This window comes from Rutilus rutilus, assembly GCF_951802725.1.
Source record: "Rutilus rutilus genome assembly, chromosome: 24".
NCBI classification, from domain to species: domain Eukaryota; kingdom Metazoa; phylum Chordata; class Actinopteri; order Cypriniformes; family Leuciscidae; genus Rutilus; species Rutilus rutilus.
In genome coordinates this window covers 28767156-28788017 of record NC_140228.1, presented here as the reverse complement: position 1 = coordinate 28788017, position 20862 = coordinate 28767156, and the positions used below count along the sequence as shown (strand labels likewise).

General features: G+C 41.0%; 1 protein-coding gene across 6 annotated transcripts in view; it reads right to left on the bottom strand.

The window, feature by feature from the left end:
• The window catches only part of nrp1a (neuropilin 1a), a 64494-nt gene extending 48349 nt beyond the window's left edge, over positions 1–16145 (bottom strand). For 3 of the 6 annotated variants that reach the window (XM_084398766.1, XM_084398767.1, XM_084398770.1), the window contains exons 1-2: positions 14566–15178; positions 12538–12712 (exon numbers count right to left, since the gene is read on the bottom strand). In XM_084398766.1, the coding sequence (XP_084254892.1) occupies positions 12538–12712; positions 14566–14632 (242 nt within the window). In that variant the 5' untranslated portion in view covers positions 14633–15178. Of the gene's footprint in view, positions 1–12537; positions 12713–14565; positions 15179–15970 lie in introns of those variants that run through there. The other 3 variants (XM_084398771.1, XM_084398768.1, XM_084398769.1) reach the window with 3 other exon arrangements.
• Between the last annotated feature and the right edge of the window lie 4717 nt (positions 16146–20862).

The window sequence follows — 20862 nt, the reverse complement described above, 5'->3', positions numbered from 1 at the left end:
CCAACAGACTACATGGAAATATGTTATCAAAGTGTGGATTTAAAAGTGTACTGAAAGGACATTTAGGACATTGCCTTTGTTTGGGATGGGTTGGGTTAGGACTAGAATTTGGGGCTTCAACAATTTTATCAACCAAACACTTCTTCTCTGATTTTAGATATAGATTATTTCTAGGCTGTTCCAGCTCCAACAAGTATATTGATTCAGGAGCATGTCCTACTTGACTAAATTGCATCCCGATTGCAAGAGCATGCAAGTCTGCATGATAAGTTGCTGTAAAATCCCAACCAAGAGAGTAAAAAGAGAGTACACTTTGTAGTGAATCAGAGATTGGTCTGAATGCAGCTTGGGAAGATGCTTTGGTGCAGTAATGTGTGAAGATCTTTGACAGTAGCGTCTCAGCTCAAGATGGAGAGCATCGGTCTTCTTCAGATCTGTCTGTTATGCTCTCTCCTTCCTTTTTCAGTCTGTAATTTCTCCCTGCTCTTATGGCTAGCTGAATGATACCTCTACCTTGAGACACACACACACATCCACGCACAGATTTTCTCTCTACTTTAAATTCCACCCAGGTAAACTCAAGCGTGACCAGACCTTTGAAAAATTGATGCAGGCGTTATCCTGCAAAAGATTTGGGGGTTTAAGAAGTCGTTTCCTCCTCAGTGGTGCCGTGAGAATCAAAGGTGTGTTATCGGATTTCAGCAAGTCTGTCACAGAATCACAGTCACCGTTGCACAACCGTAGTCGCAGCAGAGGTAACATTATACTGTACTACAAGCTCTCCTCAAGATATCCTTTTCGCTCTGGCTTTGAAAAACAGCAGGCTTCTCCTGCCGGCCTGCATGTAAAGTCTTAGCACCTTCAGAAATCTTGTTTATTGCATTCTCTAGTCAGGCGCGGCACTTGTTCCCTAACACAGATGGACCTTGTAAAGCTGGAGTGGGAGGTATTAGAATAAGATGCAGATGGAACTGCAGTAGTCGCCTCAAGGCCAGTGCTGCTTATGAAAAAAAGAAATGTCTTTAAGCATTCTAGCCACATTCTCATTTCTGTTTTTAAAGACTACTCGGCACAGGCTGCGCACAGTTTCATCCCATTCCGCAAGCTTAGTGGATCCGGAGTGCCAACTTGGCCCTGCTAATCATCTGCAGGGCATTATGGGATTGACTGCAGAGGCCATTTTACATTCGGAGAAAGACTTTTTCCTAGAGTGGTCTGTGTAGAACAGTATTTGCTAATCTATTTCTTCGGGAACTTGCGGGAGTCTGAAACTGCAAGATGGAGTTTGCCGTTAACAGAGCAAGAACAAACAGCAGGGAATGAGGTTTTAACATTTTAAAATGAGGTTTTGCCCCTGAGGCTAAGAAGAGAGGTGTAACGCATTCTCATCAAGTACAGAGTCCCAATTTCTCAGACCAGACACCTCTTCACCTGCCCCAGGTCTTAAACCATCCCCGTGCTCCACCCGGTCTCCGCCTGCTTCATTTTATGACCCCACAAGAGAAAGCAGACAGATTGTTTTTTAATACATTCCCCCTCTCTCTGTCTTGCTGCTCTGCCTTTTCCCTCTTTGATTGTTCAAGATCTTTTGGCCTACACCACTGGACTGTTGTTAGAGTCTCTAAGGTCCCTACCCTACACACACACACACACACACGCACGCGCACACGCGCACACACACACACACACACACACACACACACACACACACACACACACACACACACACACACACACACACACACACACACACACACACACACACACACACACACACACACACACACAATCACTCAACCATAATAGTGGTGAAAATAGCCTGCCAATCCAAAGGGGAAATTAAAACAAAAAGGATGAACCTAATTCTCAGAGACCTTCACTTCGCTGCCTTACAATGTTAGCAGACAATCCTGTCTACAGGGATAGTAATGCCTATGCCATCCAGAACGGTCAGATGGGAAAAATAGCTCTTATTTGCACGCCTAGGGTTAAGACAATCAACCACAAGCTAACAATTTTCCATAGACTCACAGACTTGGGGCTGTTACCTACACCCCCCATAAGCATTCACAGACACAAAATATGACCAGCGTGATCTACAATAGGGCAGAACATTTTATCCATCACCGGAGGGAAAGATTAGGTTCGACGTGCCCTTTTCGAAACAATCACTCTTTTCTCATATTTTCCTTTCGGATAGAGAAGGCTGAGGGGATGTACAAGTCATCATTGTCCTAAAGAAAGTGTAAACATGTAGAGCTGTAAACTGCTGAGGGACTCTGACCCAGACATCATGTGCAAAAAAAACAACATATTTCACTTACTTCGCCCATGCCGAACAAAGTTAACATTTCCACGAAGCAAGCTAGACTTTTTTTTTTCAGTTATAACAGCTCAAGCCTTTAGGGGACACGGTAGCAGCTCGCTCACCAAAACTGTCTACCGTTCTCCATAGTATGTGACAAGCGTTAACCAAGCCTACTGTAATGGGCTCCTGCAGCCGCAAGCTGCATTCGGAACGATAATAACCTCTCCGCTGTCACTCAAAATGTTAGTAAAACAGATGAAAAAGGAGTTGGGGTTGGGACCAGAGTCTGTTACAACAGTACAGAGAATGAAAACACTCCCTGATGGAGTTATTAGCTTACATGCAACTGTTGAAGAGTGTAGAGGGAGGGCCATGACTTGAGGCTATGGCAATGAAGTTAGACCTGTGTTTTATGATTACTGAGTAACTACTTTGTCGGCATAGGGGTGCTTTTGTTTATTTTGTACATTTTTTTACTAGAGCTTTTGAAATGACTGCAAACTTCTGTCGAAAGGGGCATTTCTTTTTGTCTCAAGATAATTAAATATTGTTTATTCAATTAAGTTTGGGTGTGAAAGTACCTTTACACACTGCATGTGTGCTGTTGACCTAAAATAGACTTTCTCAAATTCAAGTCAACATCAGAATTAACAGAATATAATTTAAAAATGGGTGTAAATCATGTTTCATGCTCCCCAGTGACTGATGTGTCTATCCAAACAACCATCCAGTGGTTTAACCTTCCTTCCTAAACACAAATGATTAGAGCAGCACCATTTAGAAATGGGTGGCACTGAGTGCATGTGGTGCAGGGCTGGCGAAGGGTGTGGACATGTCAAGCGGTTCAATACTTTTCAATTCTGTGAGAGTAAATTACATCAAACCAGCCCCAGTAGCCACAATCGCAGAGAGGTCTTGAGCGTCATGCTTAATCTTTGAGACATATTTTTAGATGCTAATTTATTTAGAATGGGTGCGGTGCAGGAGACCTCGCCGCACGCTTTCAAAAATGGCAATTATGATTAACATTGATGGATTTAGCGTGTCCGCTTTCATTAGCACTGCTAATTAGGCTGTTCGGAGAGACACGGATTCCCAACAATCACATTAATGAATTCCAGTATTTTGAGGGAATTATGGCATACTGCACTACTAACAGTTTACAGTCTTTAATAGGCAATAACCCGATGTAAGAGGCAGCAGTAAAAGCTGAGAAATATACAAAAGATACAAGAGGAAATGTGTAAACACATGTGACACACTGATTGCAAGCTATCCATTTTTAGTTTACTCCTCTGAGACAACTCCTTGTCCTTCCTCTTAACCACATCCAAACTTGCTGAACTTAAATTTTTGTCAGGGAAAAGCAAAGAGGGCCATAAGACAAAGAGGGCACTGTGCTACCACTACATTATTAATTCTCCTCTACAATGGTGCACGTCGTCAGCAAACGATTCTGTTTCTCTTCAATACATCATCTGTCATTATCCATTAAAGCAATTTTGCTGGAAAACAGAAAGCATTATAGTTCAGAATGCGAAGAAACACAGAAGCCATATTAGACCACAAAATGCCCCTATTTAGATTCTAACATCCTGTTCTCGTTGGAGGAAGGAGCAAGAGCAATTAATTAGAGTTCTGCCCAGGGGGCAAAATGGCTAATATGCATTTACTGATTAAGTGAAACGCGTACACTAAGCGAGCCGCGGCATAGAGCTCGGTTAGGCTACATCAGAGTGCCACACTTCTTTGCTAATGTACAATTCCCAAATGATCCAATATAAACACAGCTGAAGGAGCTTGAGGAAGTTCTGTCATCAGCCAGCAGGGCAGGATAGATATCTGTGAATCATCCACTGACAGGATATGATGAGGAACTGCACTCAATTGGCTTACCTTTACCTCAGAGATTTAGTCTCAGTGTAGCAATGACATGAAGGAAGCTGCTGCAAACTTGCTGCAATTTAGGGAAAAAATAAGTTATGACCTGGGCAAGAGTTAAATGTTATTACTACAGATTGGAATTCAACTGTGGACTTTTCACAAAAATGTATAACTAGACAGCATGAACACTGAAGCAGTGGCTATGTGTTGGTTAATCACTTGAGTTCACATGTTAATTTCCAATCTGAAGAGATAAACCATTAGAGTGCTAAACGATATTAGATGTTAATACAGGATTCAGCTAAAAATACATTTTATATTAGTATGTAGTATAGATATTCAATGTTGTTGTACATAGGAGATACAAAAATCCATTCTAGCCCATGAATAGGACAATGGAAAAAGAAATTGCACTATATGGTGTACAAGGGACACAGGTCTTCATTCGGTCTCTGTCAGGAGCCCATTTCACTGGCCATTACTAGGAGAATAGCCACCATTTGTCCCACCTTGACATCTGATAGGGGGTATTATTACTGAGCCAGAGTGGCCACTGCCCTCTGGAGAAGGGTCCATGGTTAAGAAGATGAAAAGTCAAGCTATAGAAAAGGACGTGGATTGAGTATGAGGGAAGGAGGTGGCTGGAAGGGGTCAGAGGGCAGCTGTGCATGGTCTTCCATTAAAAATACTATGCAATCCCCCTACCACCCAGTAACCCCAATGTCTCCCACCCCTGGGCTGTAACTGATTCTGCAGTGGTAGAAGGTGACATGTGAGCCTCTCCTCTAATGAGGTCTAAATTCATTCCTACTATGTGCAGAGAGAAACAGGGTCAGCTTAAAGGTAATACCTTTTGCTATGCTTATTAAAATTACTAATACTAATTATTTGGAGATATATGAAAAGATCCCGCAGGTTAAAATGTCTGACATGGCACTACTCGGACAGCAAAAAAAAAAGAAAAGAGAGTTATAATAGATGTGTATCTAAGTGCATTATTAAATAAAACAACCCACAAATCCAATTTAGCATTGCCAGAATAAGCTGATGATAAAGATATGACCTACTGCCCAAATGATGACTGTTAATGCAGAGTATGAGACGACGAGCTTACATAAAGGAAACAAGACCATTGCTTAACTATCTGGACCATCTACATACTGCAGTCCAATAAGTGCTCTCTAGTTGGTAATGAACAGACTGCTTAGGGAGGTCAACTAGAGGTAGACCAGTGGGTGGCATCCATGAGAGAAAGAGAGAGAGGTAGACAGAAAGAGAAAGATTTAGAGAGAATGTGCATGGATGAGAGCATGAGGTCCCTCTGGGCTATGTCCTGGGTCACTTGGAGTTTCCCCATAATGTCTCATGTCCAGCTCATTCTTTCTTTTAGAGGCAAACTGTGGTTATAACTGCACTGAGAGTAATTGAATTAACTTGCTTTCCTTGCGTGTCTTGCCGCCTTTCCTTCCCTTCCCTTCACCCCCTCGCTTTCCTCCTCATTCAGGCTTGTACAATAAAGGAACCCAATGGAGGCAGGGAATGGATAGAAAGTGCCGCCTTTGACTAAGTAAGCATCATATCTCATGGGAACAGTGTCATGGTCAACAGTGACACACGGAATTAGGACACACACACTCTTCCGATGTTGATTTTCGATTACATAAGCGGAAGGAGAACAAAAGAGAAATATTTGCTTTGTCAATTGTCTGACATTCGTTTCAACATCTTGGCATTTGACTAATTTCCTTATTCTTTGTGTGTCCTTATTCATTATCGCGTATATTCTCAATGTATCTCTTTCCTTTCCCAACAGGGTATCTGTTATCTTCAAAAAGGAAATCAGGTTCCTGGAATTACACACTCTAGAGGGCACACACTGAGACAACCAGGTGGTGTGTTGTTTTCTTTCTATTGCAATTCCGGTGCATTCTGTTGTGGCCCGGGCAATGTGCTCATGTCAAAGTGTGTGCATGCATATGTGCGGTGTCTTGCCGTGCAGCAGTTTGATCAAAGGGTTGATGCCAAAGATGATGCCAAAGTTTGGAGGGCAAAATGACCTATCCATTCACAAACCCACACTGCCGCTGCCAACTTGGAGACCTCGTGAAAGATAATTAGCTCAGTATGCATGCTATAACCAGCAGACCTGCTGGAAAATGGAGAAGAGGATAGGAAAGGAGGGACTGACAGACTTAAGCTGGCATTGAGTCTGAAACATTACAAGACCACGAACATCCCACTAAGGGGTTGATTTACTCACAGGTCAATTTACAGCTTTTGAGATGACATGCTATTTAATGGCAAATTACAGTGTGAGAAAAATACCACATTCGCACACAATAAAACCCCCTAAAACGAACACTAATCCTCTGAAAGACAAGACCAAGAGAAAAGCAAACAAGAGCGGAGTGTGAACTGCCTCAACTCAATCCTTGGGGCCTTTGCCCCATTCATCACTGTCTCTTTCCAGCCATCAAACTTACTACCAACACTGTCGCAGAGAAAACAAAGATGGACAGCCCTCGGCTACGATCAAACTAGAGTGAACGAATGAGAATGAGATCTCACAGCCAAAATTTACAAGAAAAATAATCAAATATTCAACCTGAAAAACTCAATTTGCCATCTTAGCGTGGGGCCCAAGTGGAGCTGAACCTTATCAAACTCAAATTCCCATCCAACTGGTCCCTTAAGCTCAGAGCGGTGTGGGCTGAACCATAGCTGGGCAGGAGCCCCATCAATCAAAAATAAAGGGCCATTTGCGGTTCTGGCGGCAAACTAAACAAGGCCAGCATGTGCAGACATGGTGCATTAGCTCTCAAACAGGACCACATCAATTAAAGCTTAGGCCCTTCTGATGTTCTCCTGGGGAGTTTAAAAATACAGGTTGTCTTGAATCAGATCTTTAACCAATCTTGCTGAGAACCTTAACTCTTGGTTCCAAAGCAGTGGTAATTTCCCCCCATTCACCGCTTTCTCTCTCTCTCTGTGTTCTCATAAGTTCTCGGATTCCATATTTGGGCCTCTACATGGAAACATCTTGCCTTCATCTAAACAAACTTAGAGATTTATGCTCCACTTCATTTTTACATGCATAATGCATAATTACATTACATCAGTTTAGACATAGAGAACTTTTACTTTTTGTAGATGACCCCTTTTTCCTGTGCTGACGTATTTCATATTCCTATTGCTAGACGGCACGTACATTTATACATGCCTGTTTATGCAAGATATGTCATCATCTTTTTGGTCTTCCTAAAAGATAAAGACTGTACATTTAAATTTGTAGGTCTACATTAGCTCATAGATGGCCTCAAAGCTAATCGATATTAACTTAATGACAAAGGGTCTTCAGCAACAGCCTTCCTATGACAACAGATTTCCTTACTAGCTTTTTTATCATCTCACCAAGTCATATCTTTATATCATAATCCAGTGGCGAGATAAACAAATTGTTCTTTAATCATGCATCTTGTAAAGATCCACTTAAGAACATCTGAGCTGGAACAAAAAGGAAATGAGCAACAGGATTTTCTCATCTGTGACGGCTCACAGCAGAGAACAGAAACTTCCATATTGGGAAACCTGTTCTCTGTGGAAAGCTGGAGAGGCCTTTGCCAAATTCTCTTTAGAAGCTTCATCATTGTCAGATGGGGGAGTTTTGAGATTTCTAATGTCTTCTGTGCTGTACTGTGACAAGGGAGGAGATTTGCTACTTCTTTGTTAATTCCTAGTTGATTTTTCTCACTCCTCACTCCTTTCTCTCTCATTTATCCAACTATAACTTGTACATCCTGTAATGTTTTGTATTTAAATCTTTCCCTTTTTCATCCTATCCGCCTTCTACCTCCTCCTCTTCATCTACTCACTTTCCAACAGTCTCTTCCTTTTTGTTCCCCACTTCCCTACTTCATCACTCTCTCCTCCCCTCATAGATAAGCTCACGCTGAGTGGTGAAGTGCCTAGGCTTTCTAAGAGAGAGAGACGGAGAGCGAGAGAACGAGGAGGACATGAATCAAGCCAGTGACAGAACAGCAGGGAGGACAGCAGATGTCACAGAGAGAGAGAGCTTTTCAATCAGCCTGTCCTTCCAACACACGGGGCCAAGGTGAAGCGCTTTAGCGGCGGAAACCCCTTGCCCTGACACACACATGCCGAAAGATACACACAATTTAATCTTTCTCATTAGCCGGACCGCTTTACAACCTCAAGTTGCCCGGTGTCATGTGAGAGGGTTAGAGGGCCAAGGAGAAAATGAGGTGATGAAATGCATACCTCAATGCATGACCCTGGAAAATAATGAATACAACAAACAACATTTGTTCCAGAGCTATAAAATGTTTGCTAGCCTAGCTCAGATAACTTGCTACTGGGCACATTTGATGAGAAAGGTTCACAAGGAAAGTCTGATTGTATCTCTGAGCACACTATGAAACATTGTTAAGATCTCTTCAAACAATAAAAGCCTTTTTCAAGGAGATGGCCTAATAAACGTTTTACAAAAATACTCCCCCTGGCTTTCACTAGTCGAAAAGACAAATAGCCACACCCCATTGGTTTGAACTGTTTCTGTGTTAGGCCGGTCAGGATTCTCAAACAAGCCACTTTTGAAAGCACCACAGAGTTGCAGTTTTTAAACTTTCCAGGGGAATCAACCTGCGAAATGAAAGGAGAGAAATTTCACACATCATCTTAATACAACTCAGTTTTTGGAATACCCTGTTCTCAACAGTATGCGTAGCCAGTGTGGGCACTTTTGTGTGTGTTTTCCTATGTTTATGCCTCATTTTCCATCTGGACTGGCTTTAGTAACACCACCTTGCTCCTGCTCCATAAGACAGCTGCTGCCTCCTTTCCCTGTACCCAGAATTCAGCGCAGAGCCAGAACAAATGTGATTTAGAGGCAGTCTAGGGACAAGAAACAACCTCCCAACACAGCAAACGGCTCAGCGCAGTAGCAAAAATCCTTGCTTTGCGGTCTGCTTTCTGTCTACTCTGCGACACAAAGCACATCAACCGTAAAGGGAAAAAAAATGGCATCTTTGTGAAATGAAACAGGAGTGGTACACCTGTTTTAGGAGCTCGGATGGAGTCAGGCACGACTGTCTGCCTCTTATCAACAGCTCACGAATGGCCCGGTACTGCTTTTGATCCTAAGATTGCTTCTCTGACCCTCCCTGAGAATAGATTGCAGTGCTTATGTTTGTTAACAGGGGCCATAAGTATTTAAAACAATCTCTGTCAGGCCAAGCCTCCTCCACTGCCCAGAGGTCAAAGCATTCCCTGCCTTTAAAAACCCTCGTCATTGAGGATGAAAGGAGGCCCGTTGCATTCCATACCTCTTTGGTTTTCCCTTCCGTGACAACCGCTGATGAATGTTCATGCCATACATCTCTCTCTGTGTTTATTCGTTGTGGAGGAAAGGAGAGGGCCCGCGTTAGGTATCTGGAAGAAGCAGGGAAAGTTACGGCCATTCCCAGCCTGGCTATGGCACCTCTCAGTGGGGGAGAGGAGACCCACGGGAGCACACAAACAATGGATTGAGACCCTGCCATGAGTGGAAGAGCTGTGTTGATATTTAAACACCAGTGGGATCGACTGTTTCACCCATTCTCTTCTCAGCCACAGCATTAACTCACATCAACAGCAGGGCATCTGAGCAACTGAATGGCATTGAGTGTGTATCTTAAACCTAAAACTTCTGTATGAAGCCAACCCATAACTAAATCAAAGGCATCTACTGTTAGTGTCTCCATGACTAATCAGCTTTGTCCGAGTCTCTGAGCAACACAGATACAGGATGTGTGGTTTGTTTGGCAAGCCAAGAGTGTATTTGCTTTCTCTGCGGGACATGTGGCACTTTGCGGGCTGACCCAGCAGGGCGGCGCTGAAGGTTGGTCACGATAAAGCTGTGCTTTCAGGCTTAAGTCAGGCCTTTTAGTGACCTCCTTTGGGACCATTCTTGAGCAAGCATTCTCTGAATGCCATCTTGACTATTCACAAGTGCACACACACATGCACAAATCCAAACCGACTGGCCATTGTTGTGCATTCTCTGACTAAGTACAAAGAATATTGCTTTAAGCAGCAAAGCTTTCCAGAGCAAAGCTACACTCTGTGCTGTGGCACGTTTCAACAATTCCCCCATCCAACACATCCCTTCACCGCTTCAAGACAGGAATCTAACAATCGGGAGGAAATGTTTCCAGTTTTTGTTTGGTCAGCGGATTGGGGCGCATCAATGATTCATAGTGCTGTCAGAGGAATATGTTATCTGCAGAGAGCGGCCTCTGACACAACACAGTACACACACACACACGGAGACACTATGACCTCGGTGAAGTCAGACACACTATGACCTCAGTGAAGTCCATCTGCTTTAATAACACTAAATACACCAGTGCGACATATATTCAACAACGCTGTCATCATTTTTTTGCAATAAGACCAGGTCATTTGCTCTAATCTCAAACAAAACATCCCTGACATCATCATTCTCGTGCAGCACCCAGAGTCGACTCTGATCCGGCAGCTGTTTTTTTCTCTCCCACTGGTGGACATGAAGCATTTCTTGTTTGCTTTGTTGATAACGGACATGTTATGCTGAGCATGTTCCATTTGTTGCTAATTAGATTGCGAGCGGCGCACTGAAGCGTGTGTTGTAGCTTCCCTCGCTCGGCAGTCCATCTGATAAAGAAGCCATTTCGGCCATCAACAGTTTCCATTATGCAAGGGGCCCTTAATGTGTGTCCAGCTGAATCTGGGAGTCAAGAAAACACCCCCTAATCTACAGAAACCAGATCCGCCAAACAGATGTCTATCTGATCTCAGAATTGAATTAGAGATAGAGGCGGCGGTGGTGGGGGGTGTCGCTCATAACTTTCCGCCAATCACAACCAGAATTACTAAACAACTTCAAATTTGTTTGAATGGCCGTCCTCCACAGCAATTTAAAATGATAGATTGAAGAGGAAAGATTATAGAGAGGTTCTGAACCCCAGTGTACGGCATATGTTGCCTTGCAGGGGAAATACAACCGCAGCACGTTTCGGGATGGGGGAAAAGCCCTGGAGCAGAGTTCCCGCAGAAAGGCAGGAGTGTGTCTTCAAGTTAGCACTTAACATAACTGGTTCTGCTATTTTATGAACCGCGACCACATGCGAAGGCATAATGCAAAACCAAGCATGGGCATTTGGCAAACGGTACAAAGAGAAGTTTTTGAGTAACGATGAAGCCACTCAAATTGAAATGACTCCCAAACAATTTAAAGCCGATTGGATGGGAGGGGCTAAAAATAAGTGGCATTGATGATGTCAGGCAAAAAAATTATTTGTTTTAGAGTCTTAGATTTCGAAGACTTTTGGAATAAATCTCTTTTGAATCATGGACAAAAAGACAAAAAGACAAAAATGAAGCTAGCATCCAGTTTGTGTGCAAGTCGGAAAGTACTTCATAATCCCAAACAGTTCCATATAAAAAGCCTGGTGCACTTTAAAGAGCTAACGTTAAACTCATTTATATCCACTGACTGCCTCGGGAGCTAAACTTGCAATTCTTTAACTTGGCTTGTTCGAACACAGGCAAACCATTTCTGGATAATTTCATTAGGAGGGCTCATTATGTCCTCACCATGTGTGTATCCACACTCCATTCACTCTAAGTATCCCCTGGTTGGAGATTTGTGTGTGTGTGAGTGTGACTGGAGGGGGGGTCTGCTCGTTTCTGGCAGCGAAACCTGAACTCTCAGAAGAGACGGACCCCCTATGAGCAGACAGTGCGGGGTCATCTGGGGCTGTAAATCTCTGTAGGTTTACAGAGCCATAAAAAGGTAAAGATCCTGATAAACGGTGCCATTAATACGAGGCATTCAGTGAACACAAAGGACTCCAGGCGGAAGACTATCTGGGTGGAGGGGATACAGTAACAGAGTCGGCCGCACTCTGACAGTACAATGACGTGCCTCAGACCCGCCAGCACAAACAAAGGAAACAGACGGAATGGGAAAGAAGAAAGAGCGAGAGAAGACGGTGGAAATAAGCTACACCAACCAAACCACATGTGAACTAGTGAATCATGATTAAAAAATAGCTTCTGGTTTAACCTTTTGGCAGTGTGAAGACAGAATGTAAAAAGAAAGTCCAACACACAAGTATACAAGTGTTGACTTAATTTGTGTTGCAGTTAAAAAATGTTTTAGGAAAATCTAAATGAAATCAAGCACTAAAAGAAGCCAAGCACACATGTGGCCCTGTGCTCTACACCAGATGAGCGTCTTGCACATACTCCGGCAGCACCAGCAGGTGGCGCACCGCCACACCAAATACTGAACGCTGAACACTCACTTGCACTCTCTGTCTTCCAGGTCAAAGTGTGGGTTGAAGTTGATCAAAATCCTCTGGTTCGGTCCTGGAGCTGTAATCACCCATATGCATTTCTGAGACGGGTAGTAAGACACCGGATAACCGGGTGAAGTGAGGTAACTTGCAGTACTGATGTTGATATTGCCCCCACATTTGTCTGAAAGAACAGAACAGAAAAGAAAGAAAATATCATTCATGCTGAAAACACCATTGCTGGTCACCAACATACAATACATTGCTAGCATGTGTTTTGGAAGCCTGTGGGACGTCCACACCAGACTTGCTGAACCAGGTTTATCAGAAAGATCATGCTGATCGACCAGCCTCACCTTCTATGTTGGTTTACCAACCAATAATTCATACATAAAGATAGAAAATACCTATAGTATGAGTGTTAAAATGACACAGTTAACAGTGGCTTTTGTTTCAGTAATGCTTTCCATGGTGCAAAAACAATCCATGTTCATTGTGACATTGTCTTAATGGTTTATTTTTAAGGATCTAATACAATATCGCTACTGTAGTTTGACATAAGAATGACTATGCCGTTTATATCCAAACATTCAGTATAACAGAGAAAATCTCCTCTAGTCATTTCTGACCTATTTCTAAGCACTAAATAAAGGCTTGATATGTTCGCCTACATTTAATGTCATTACGTGGGAGGGAAGCATGACCTTTGTCTCTTCCATATTTTATTTATTTGCTCTTTCAACTACTCTACAGCTGATCAACACTGAATTTAATCAGATCCATCATCAACAAGCAAACTCATGGAGCACCACATGGCTTAACGGAGATGTTTACATATAAACTAACTTTCTGTTAAATAAACATGAATATGGCAGGGCTTTAATGTATAATTGTCAACATAAAAAGTAAAAGTAATTATACAAAAACAACTCTAGATATTTGAGAGTCTTTCTAAAGTCAAGAATCATCTCTGGATGAACAATAAGGTCCAGTAAAGTTTAATGCATAAAAAGAAGGATTTTTTTTTTATTGTTAAAATACACCAAGAGTCGAGCAACACTATAATTACTCTTAAAAGTCCAGAATTTGTAATATTTAATCTTTATTTTAATCTATGGATGTACAGTATATGCATGACTTATCTAATACATTTAAGTGACCTCTTGAAATTTCGCTTAAATCCTTCTAGACTTTATTACGCACATTATGTGACTTTCTGTGATAAGCAATGCACGCGCATGAGCGCGCAGACAGTCCTGAAAAATACAGGACTTCTTACAGTAAAAGAACTAAAATGGCCTATAGTCAATCATGTATAAATTTATAAATAATACTATAGCTAAATTTATCAAAAGGTATTCACAACTACGACTAATGGGACACATTTTTTATTACTTATAAAGTAATTCTTAATAGGGCAAGCCAGGTTTTCCGGAATAATTTTAACAATGTTATAAAGTAGTTTCCCTAATTTGGCCGAGATTAAGGTCAGTAACACGAGACCTTTTAGCCATTAGATAAACAGAAAACTTTATGTAGCACAAAAAAAAAAAAATATATATATATAAAAAGTTATTAACAAACATAATATAATGGTAGGCATTCAAATCTTAAACGAATATATGAAAAGGAGTTTCATGACATCTTGAAATATTTTAACGCACATTAACTTTATTTTCATCATTTAAGGAATATGATAAAATAAGCCTACATTTTTTTTCATTTTAATAAATTACAATGAACAATGGACCATGTAAAATAACATAGTCACGACTTTGTAAACATTAATATTATTAATAGAAGTTATTACGAAATATCATGCAACATATTTGACCACAATCAGACAGTGCGTTTATTATTATAAAAACAGAACTGATGATATCAGCGCGGATGAAATGCATGGTTTTGACTGGCCATCCAGTGTCAGAAACAGCGGCAGGTGAGAGCAGGTGACCGGACTCAAGTCGCAACCCCTCATCTGTAGCTTTCCTCATCTAATCCCCCCAAAAAGTCACTTAAAACACCCCGGCAACTCACCATTTTTAACCGCACTGACGATGAGAAAGATTCCCGTAAAGAGGATCAACACTAATCCACAATGCATCCTCGATTCCTAGAGTTCTGCGTGTGAAAATTATATACAAATTTGAAAAATTAAGAAAAAAGGAAATCCTTAAATGGTCGTATAGGGATAATTCCTCTCGTTCGGATGGAAGGAAACCAAGAGAACGCGTAAAAGGGACTGAGAGCTGTAGAAACGCGGGGTTTTGTGCGTCTTCAGGTCGCTTGCATCCTGCCATTCAGCTCTGGTTTCCACTGCGCTCGCCCAGACGCGCTCTTCTCTCCTTTGCCATTTCCTTCAGCCTGTTAAATAATGACAGAAAAAACGTTGCAGTTCCGCGAAACAGACGAGCAAACGGCCGTAATCCTGTGCGTAAAGCGGGTGAGACAACTACACTTCGGCTAAAACTGACTTGGATAGGCGATTCAGCCTCCGCGTAGTAACCCGGCGTTCTGCTTAGTCTCAAAATCTGAGTGAGGAACACAAACATCTGGCGATTGGCTTTGCCATAACAGCGTCTTAAACAAGGGATACACCCCTTAAATTACGCTTCTCTTCTTCCTAGAGTGTGTTGCTCTGCCGTGTGCCAGACGCGCAGGGGATTCTCATTGGTTTGATTACACATATGCAAAGCCCGACCTATATGGAGCCCAACCTCTCGTATAAAAGAGCCCAGAGACCCCTAGCTCTCCGTGAGACTCTGGCCAGCTCTCGCGCGCGGTGGAAGCGTTGCTTTATGTCTAGCGACGATGGAACTCGCTGACCAGAATAAATAACTAACATTAGGCACTTTTAGCTCTCAAAATACGAAAACAGCACAAAAATCGTACGTTCGATTTTGTAATGATTTATACAGAAACCGTTTCAAACATGAAAAAATAAATAAAACTGTAAATCTGCCATTGATATTGTTACTGGTTTGCTATCTTGTCTATATTATTTTAGTATGCATTTTCTCCATACTTCACGTATTTGCATATTTGTACACAAACAGCCTAAAGTTAAATAGGATTTATAATTTAACCAAGAACTTCGTTCAATATTACACACTCCTAAGCATTAGAAGGATGGAAATATTACAAATATGTAAAAGCGTCCATATAGGGGCAATCTGCATATTTCCTTTAAAGGTTTATCACACTGAAATCTGTTGCAGCCTTGTCTCCTTACACTACACGGTGACTTAAAGCGCGTGTTTCATCCATAAATACAAACAGGAGCATTGCGCGTTACGCAGGAGTAGGCTATATGGATAAATAAGTTGGTCGTACAAGAGCGCATCGATTTCGCTTTCGTGCGCGACTGTGTCTTTATTCTAAACACAATATGTTTGTCACTTCAACCGAATCCTTTCTGTTTAGACAAACAATCAGCACTTGCCTACAAGCTGTCAAACCCGTTAACATCCAGTGCAGTCGCTATACGATCCGGTGACCGCGATCGCCCAGCCCGTTATCTTCAATCCCCTCAAATCCGATCTGATCGCGTCTCCCTCCCCAAAATAAGAGTCAGTCCTTCCCAACTCCGCTTGTATCCTTCATTTGGCTCTGCGTCTGGCTTTGCGCAACACCAACCAGACACCGCCGAATTCAACGCGAGGAATCACAGGCTCCTGTCGTATTGAGTCAGGCTGAAACCTTCCAATGACTCGATGGTCGAAACCGAGGGACGGGTCCGGAGAGAAGGCAGAAAGCGTGCTTCATTCTGGAGGAATCTGAGAGTTTCTGGACTCCGCGAGAACGCGAGTCCATCCAGAACGCGTCGCGTGCTGATCCACGAAGCCGCCTACAGTTCACTATGCTATCCAGTGTCCTATACAGAACCTTTCTCTTTTAAAATCATTTTCACAATAATTTGCATGCATATCACAACTTATTCTCAATAAAGCCTCAAGTTTATATTAAAATGTATTTTTGTGCATGGATTATATTTACATATATCATGTTCAGCAGAAGTGGGCCATCAGTTAAAATGGGACAAATAGGTTTTATGACCGATTGCCCTTATCAGGAGACAGTCAAATGTAACAGTCATTAATAATTGTCACAAGATTCGTTGTCATTCTCATTCTGAACGAGCACATGATGGAAGATCCGCCCTGCAAATGACTTTATGGTTTTTCATTGATCATTGGATGGCCAATACAAAATATTTGTTGTTGAAAACGTGAATTTAGACTACATATTTCTGAGGGTTTGTCTGAATGATAAAACATCTCATACAACAATTACTGCCTGGATTAGATGTTTCCTGTCTAACTGAAAACAGACAGGTTTTCATACTGCATTGTAGACTTTTACATTTCTAATTATAGTTGGATTTCCATGTTTTCGACGTTTTCATCATTCACTGATCTAGTCTAGATGATGATCAGATGGACTTGTGGACTTTGAAGAAGCTGTTTAGAGATGGGGTCAATAACAGACCAGCTAAAACATTCTAGATTAAGTTAACATGACACGACTTGGCCCATAGCCTACTTTATTAGGCTATTCATCAGTGTTCTCGTGCATCAAATCAGGGAAAGGAAATTGATCAGAAGCAAGCTTTTTCCCCTTTGGTAAACTGAGTCTATTAAATGGCATAATATGAAAATTCATCCAGAGTTAATTCATTGAATCGGATTTTATATTTCACAGGTAAGCCTATAATCTCAATGAGAAGTTTTTAAACGCTGGGGGAAACCCTCAGCCTCAGGCAATATGTGGCGCTTTGTTGCGCGAATTCTTCGCACTTCGGGGTTAGTGTTTTGATGATTTGAGATGCCTGACAGTCTTCCTGACGGCCCCCGACCGCTACACCTAACACACAGACTCTCATGCCTCTCTGAGGGATCCCGCACTGCTCAACTGTGCGCTCGAGTCCAACAACACCAGCAGCGAGTCCTGCACTGCTGTGGGAAGGGCTGAGCTCATGAATATTAACTAGGCCACGCTGACGTTGCTTGGTAACCGCTCTGGAGCGTCCAGTCACGTAATTCATATTCATAAGTCGAGACCCTGCAACACTGCAAGGCTATGGTCGGGAAGCAATACTAACTACAAATTACAATACAAATGGAAAATATAAAAATTCACATTTACACTTATTGCATTACAGTGATACATTCTGCATGCACAGCAGGGATACAACTAAAACAAAAACATTAAAAAATAATAATAATAAAAAAAAACGAATAATTGAAATAATAAATAAATAAAATAAAGTAAAATAAAGAACAGTAAAATAAAATAATTTTATTTCGTTGCCAAGGAAATGTTTATCATTTTCATTTTAATCTGATGTGGCCTACTAAAATAGCAAACTAAAACTGAAATAAAAATGAATAAAAAATACATAGACATAATAAATGAAAATAATAAAAATGACAAAAATAATGGAAAATATAAAAATTCACATTTACACTTAATGCATTACAGTAATACAGATTCTGCATGATAGCGTATACTATTCTTTTGGTATATTATAATTACGATATAATATTTCGACATTATGACATGTCCAATTCTGAGATAAAAGGTAAAAATGGTGACATCCTAAATCAAAATGCTAAATCTTAATTATGACATAAAAATCTTCATTATGACAAATCAAAATGATTTTGATAGAGATAAATATGACAAAAAAAAAAAAAAAAAAAAAAAAACCTTTTTATGTCAATCATGATATTTTATGTCATAATTAAGATTTAGGCTACAAAAGCATTTTTTTGTATGTTTTTGAAATGGGCTTTTGCTGTATTCTGCTAACTTTTGTTCAAAATGTTCTGTAGTGCGCTCTTTCACAAAACCATGCAGTGCCATGCAGCGATCACCTTTGGAAATAAACATGTTTAAGTTGCATTTTATTCCAGTTTTGCATGCAAATGTCTCAAATAATGAGGCAAGATGGAGCAACTTTTACACTCAGCCTATACAAAAGGTTTTAATCATGTAAATCTAAGCTATTGTTCTGCTTGCAACAGAAAAGTGCTTATCTCACTTTTGAGACCTAAACGAATAGTTGTTGTTGGATGTTTGTCAGATGTGTTGACCTCTGGTCACCCGTTACAGAGATCACATGCGGACACATTTTGTCCAGTTCACTGACCTATTGTTGTTTCTCCAGAAAGGAAGTGTAAATGCATTGCTCAGCATATGCTAATCAGGCGCCACTGAAGGAAACTCAGATGTTATAAACAAATCAACTTCCATTGTGATTGTGTCAGAGACTATTGACTATCTTGTGAGTGTGTTCTTTGCAGGAACCCATGCTTTTAAGCCCACAAGATAAAATGTGTCCATTTTCTGATAAGATTTGGGAGAGCACTTCAATTTAAGCATTTACACTTAGTAATGATATGTTTCTTAAACAAAAGCACCTCATCAGTTTATGACCAATTACTATTAGTAATCCCAGGCACTTTTGCGGATGGAGAGAGAAGCAGCCTTTCTATAAAATTGTATTTGACTGGACTCTATTCTCCGGGGGGTAATAAGGCTCTGTAACAATGAGATTGAGTAATTTCACAGCGTCTACGGCTGCCATATCTAAAATGGTGGTGGTTTTGCGGGAACAATGCAGAGTCCATTTAACAAATTTGCTCCTTCCTGTCCTGAGTTATCTTTCATACATTCCTGAGGAATAATTAGCTCCCGAACAAAAGCACACATTCCGTTTGTCTGAGTGCACTGGGATTCCGTTAATGCATCTTTTCTTTCATGTCACAAGTAACCACTCAAAAGGAAAAAAAATAAGCATTCATGTGATTATGAAGCTGGTATTAACATAGCATTTTGTGTTTATTAATGGGAAGTGTGGTACTGCGTTTGGGAAAGTTGGCATTACCATTAAACAGCCACCTAATTGGAAACTTTTCCAGTTTTCTGATTTCGACCTCTTAATAAGTCATGATAATTTTAGCCTTGCCTCTAAATGAGAGGGTGTGCCGATTCTCATATCTCTTCTGCCAATGCCGAAGCCACATGAAAGACTTGGTTTGTTTATTTTTGAGGTTTTGGACCGCTATTGCTAATAAAATAGCATTTACCGCATGAAGTCTCTAATGTTCACTTACATCTGGGATGAAACAGCATCATAAAAGCTCACATATGAGTGACTGGCAGACTGTATTGGCATGAGCTGAATATGCATGTATGATGCAAACGTGCAAATTAAATGTTCTTATTTAGTATTTTTGTCTTGTTTGCCGTTCAAATATCTAAAAATACTTAAATCAAGACGCATGAGTAAAATGGCGTAAGATATTTTGTCTTGTTTTCTGGGGGGAAAAGTCTAAATTAAGTTTTTTTTGCTTTACAATTTTTGGGGTAAGAAAAATTATCTTAATTCAAATGGAAACATTTTATTTATTTTTCTTACCCAATTGGCAGATAATTTTGCTTGTTTTAGGCAAAACTCATTAGATTCCCCCCTTATATGGCTTATGGCTTTTTACTACTTGGATCTTGATCTAAGAATTTTTAGATATTTGGACTGGAAACAAGACAAAAAAAGCTTTTTTTTTTTTTCTTTTTTTTTTTTTACAGTGGCAAACTTCTCCTAATCTTTCAGAAAATGCCAGTGTTTTATTTAAAACACCACAGTCACTTCTGCTGCAATAGGATGGGGGGTGAGGGTGTCTGAAGCTCATTTTACAGCAGTAATAAAAGCTATGGTTACCATGGTTAGGCGCAATATCATGCTAAGGTTGTTTTACTTTTTGACTTTTGAATTTAAGGCATTTTTTATGCCACATGTTGCTTAATGTGTGTTAATTATTCTGCATCCAGAATACCAGGCAACATTTAGATTGTCATTCATTTACACCGTTGCCAGCTGTAGTTAGTTATTGGCCTCAGAATACTTCACACACACACACACACACACACACACACACACACACACACACACACACACACACACACACACACACACACACACACACACACACACACACACACACACACACACACACACACACACACACACACACACACACACACACACACACACACACACACACACCCACCCACACCCACACCCACACCCACACCCACACCCACCCACACCCACACCCACACACACACACACACACACACACACACAAAGTTGCCATTGCCTTTGTCAATGGGAACATTAAAGAATTACTTTCTATAAACCAGTGGTGTCCAATCCCACTCCTGTCTTAGGCTGTGTTTCCCAAAAGAATCTTACAGTTTTTTTCAACTGCTTACACACATTTTCAAAACTTTGCTTCTTTTTTTTTTCAAAACTTTACACACTAATCCAAG